This window comes from Quercus lobata, chromosome 9, assembly GCF_001633185.2.
Source record: "Quercus lobata isolate SW786 chromosome 9, ValleyOak3.0 Primary Assembly, whole genome shotgun sequence".
NCBI lineage: Eukaryota > Viridiplantae > Streptophyta > Magnoliopsida > Fagales > Fagaceae > Quercus > Quercus lobata.
Genome location: NC_044912.1, coordinates 49,775,812 through 49,779,921, shown reverse-complemented (window position 1 = coordinate 49,779,921; position 4,110 = coordinate 49,775,812). Strand labels below are relative to the sequence as shown.

At 36.7% G+C, this 4,110-nt stretch overlaps 1 protein-coding gene across 1 annotated transcript; it reads right to left on the bottom strand.

Moving 5' to 3' along the window:
• Positions 1-249: 249 nt before the first annotated feature.
• Positions 250-4,110, bottom strand: LOC115959716 (chloroplast envelope quinone oxidoreductase homolog). The gene is made up of 4 exons (XM_031078234.1): positions 3,834-4,110; positions 2,684-2,825; positions 2,209-2,300; positions 250-1,184 (listed from the first exon to the last, which is right to left on the bottom strand). Exons 1-4 carry the CDS (start codon positions 3,897-3,899, stop codon positions 492-494), a joined length of 993 nt encoding a protein of 330 aa, XP_030934094.1. The 5' UTR covers positions 3,900-4,110; the 3' UTR covers positions 250-491.

The following is a 4,110-nucleotide window of genomic DNA, read 5'->3' as shown; positions in this document are numbered from 1 at the left end:
GAGAATCACTTTTTCAAAGTAAGAAATGATCTTGAATTCTTGATATCTTTACAAAGTTTCCAACATATATGAAAAAAAGTTGTTAAATTTCGATTTTTTGTTTGTTTGTTTTGTTTTAGAGCATATTATAATTTAGCCTCACTTTTCAAGACTGAGTGCATAGACCGTTGGAGAGCTATTTATTTATGATCTATAGTATTTTAAAAGGTTTCCAATTGCTACATGATTTAGCAGGATCCTTCTCTACAATTGTTGCCAACTACTACTTTTGTGTTTCAATTCTGTGTTTGTATTGACAAGCCAAGGTCCCACACTCCCACTGTCCCAGTGAGACAGATGTGAGAGATTCTGTATTAAATAACAAACATGACCAAAGCCACAGCAAGAACATATAACCTAAACATCATCATTTTGCAGAATCAGATCGAAGGAACTTAATTACAATGTAAAACCAAACATCCTGAGATGCATTTACAAGATATTACATTTACCTAAGGCTCCACAATGATCTTCCCAGTTGCATGGCCTTCAATACTCTTAGCCCAAGCATCTTTGGCCTTGCCCAGGGGATATTTTGAGTCAATTATTGTCTTGAGCTTCCCTTCCTTGACCAAGTTAACAAGATATTGGAGGTTCTCACTCTTGGGAATTACTATTAGTGGCACCAATTGCTTCTTGGACAATGTAAGTTTCTTCAGGGCAAAAGTCACCAGGGCACTAGGGCCAGGAGTAATATCAACTACCTTCCCATTTGGGCTCAAATTAGGCTCAAAAATAGACCAAGGAATGCCTGTTGCACAGTGAATAACTGCGTCATATTTTATGCCAGAGGGGCTTCTCAGAGTTGCCCCATCTGGGGTCTTGTAGTCAAGAACCTCATCAGCACCTAATTTCTTGACAAGTTCAATGTTGCGAGCACCACAAGTGGCTGTCACATGCGTATTGCCAAGCTTGGCCAGTTGAACCGCATAGTGACCCACACCACCAGAAGCAGCAGTTATCAGAATATTTGTCTTCTTCTTTCCACTTCCATCAAGCTTGACACCAGCTGATTGTGTTATAGCCTGGTGAGCCGTCAAACCTGCAATTGGCAAGCCTACTACTTTGTCTGCCGAAAGTTTAGATGGTCTTGCAACTGTAATGTTCTCCTTGGTCACAGCAAACTCTGCTAGTCCACCGCCATTCTGTCATTCATTTACATTACACAAACCATACAGACATTAAGATAGTAGAAATTTAGAAAGTTAATGCATGACATACTATAGATGACACATCCTATATCAGCAGGTTCATAAACTGAGGAAACCTAAAATTGGTTTAGATAAAATAGCACACTCAAGCCTAATGACCATATCTAGTACCTCCCATACTAGGTTCTCTTGGAAGAAGCCAGCTCTGTGTCTAATGCACACCACACATATCCGAAAATCAAATACTTAGAAAATATGTGGAGAATATTGAGAAGTTTCTTAATAATAATTTTTCCATAAAAAGGGGGTTCTTTAAGATCAGATTGTGCAAAAGTTTATTCTTCATGTCACTTTAGCACTAACACATAGAAAACCATTAAGCTCTAATGACTTCATAACTTGTTCCCCTCCTCTTCATACTCAGTTAACCTTGTCCTTGTTTACACCAGGCTACTTTGAAGCTTGCTGGTTCAAGTGGCGTAAAGTTTAGTCCACTTTCGTGAAAGAAAAAAGGCTGAAAAATCAAACTCCATATTTGGCTGGGATGCTCATTGATTCGACCAATCAGTCCAGTCTGGTTTTGATAGCATTGCTTGCAATCACCGAGTACAAACATTTAAGAATGTATAAATTAAGACAAGGAAATCTACAGTTTTGCCATGAAAATAAAAGGCATGTTAACATGTGCACACCCTTAAGGCAAAGATCTGAGCCAAAGTGTCACATATGATGAAACTGTGCTAGTTTGACAAGATGTGTGGTTAAGTTTCTAGTACAGCAAAAATATTAAAATGTTTAAATAACTTATGTAGAAGTATTCAACCATGCATGAGCTCAAGTCTACACTCTACACTACAATGGAGAAACAATACACTGCAGGAAGTTTTAGAAATATAATGCATGAGCTCAAGAGGAACCATGGTTCTCGTAAACTGAAAGGCAACTTTATCCTTTATCCAAAAGTAGAAGTGCCTAAGCTAACAGGAAAACAATCCAAAAGATATATACAACCACTTACCATTGGGTTAACCACAGCTACAACTTTATCACCAGCTTTGAAATTTGTCACTCCTGGTCCAACCTCCACAACCTCTCCTGCCACATCAGAAGCTGTTCCAAGTTCCGACAAGAAAATTTTTTAGCTAAGAATAAAAGGTTTTCAAAAGTTTGCAAAACCCAAATTATACCAATAATTCAAAAAATAATTTGTTGGTATTAATTTTATTATTCCTCCTTTCCCCCACCTTCTTTCTGTTTTCTATTTCATTAGTTTTGCATGCATATACAAGCAACTTCAAGACCCAATTATATAAGATTCTGAAATGCAAAGAGGTCACTCACATACATCTCCCAGGTAAAAGATTGTCTAAAAAAAATCATTATTGCAACCAAACCCAGAAAAAATGGGAATTTTGTGCATTGGGTATGACCTTTGTGGGGTTTTGGGGGTGGGTGTGGGTGTCAGGGATTGGAGCAAAAGCACACTGATTTACCAGGTATGTGAGGGAACTTGCGAGGAAGAAAAGGCCTCAGCATGCCTTTCTGAACTTTCCAGTCAAATGGATTTAGACTTGCTGCTTCCAATTTCAACAAAACCTCATCATTTTTGGGAGTGGGAATCGGTACTTCAACATGCTGCAAACAAGCATGAAATTCACAAAAGATTCAGTTGAAGTAGTCATGTGATCTTAATAAGGTCATGTCAAATTGTCACTGGCTTTATTGTTTTGTAAATCAAGTAGTAAAGTGCAAAAGACAATTCACCTAATTGGCTAAACAACCTAAAAACTGATCTAAAACTTCAAATCAACTCGAAATAATTTGAAGATTTGAATATTCTAGCAAATCAAACAATTACATAATAGAAGGTCCTGATATTCAAATGCAGACATTTTGGTTTTCCATGGTACTACAAGTGATTTTCTCACTGTCTATCTTCACAAAGAATCATGTATGCTGAAGCTATAACCCATTACCCATCTAGCCTTCTACTTCAATAAGATTTTTGTACACATAATTGAGTTTTTTGCACTAGGTACAACCTTCTATACATATTCCATATACTCAATTAAGTAAACCAAAACTAATTAGCCTACTGAGTTTGAATCTTGCCTACACTCAAAACTAATTGATATCTTGACATAAGAGCAATTATCATGAATTAGATGCCATAAGTCAAAAGGAATGACAGCCAAATCCTTAAAATTTAAGAAAAATAACAAAAACCATTTTCATTCTCCAACAAACAACCCTTATGTACAATTAAAAGGAAAACAAACACAATGAACATGAAGCCCTTTCTTCAGCCTGAATCTCACAAAATTATCAACTGGGTCTCCACCCAAATTCAATTATGATTCCACGAATCTATCTAATTCAAAACTATATAACTTTTGGTTTCGTCTTGACCCTCCCACACGTACGCACTAACAAAGTATCACTAAAAAACCAATTTTTTTTTTTTAAGATATAGTAAAATTTCAACTTCTTAGTTCTACTTTATGACAATTTTTCTTTATCGTAATCCAAAAATACCAATCGATTTTTAATGTAAACTAATTCAAACCCACTAACCGGAATCCACCAATTACTTTAATTCAATAAAAAAAAAAAAAAGTAATAAAATACTTGAAATAGAATGACCTGTAAGCCATCAGGTCCTTTGCCATAGCCATTGTACTGCACTGCTTTCATGAGTTTCCCAGCCATATCCACAGCTCTAAAAGAAGTTAAGACTCTCTCAACTCACGTTTAGGCAAAATCAGTGTGGGGTTTGCCTGCTAGGGAGGTGTGGCTTTATAGTAACCATGGAAATTGATAGGCCATGGCACGTACGTCGTATATGGGATATCAACATCACCCGCTTTGTGCTGCATTCATGATCATGATCATGATCAATGGGTAATGGTCCAATCACTAA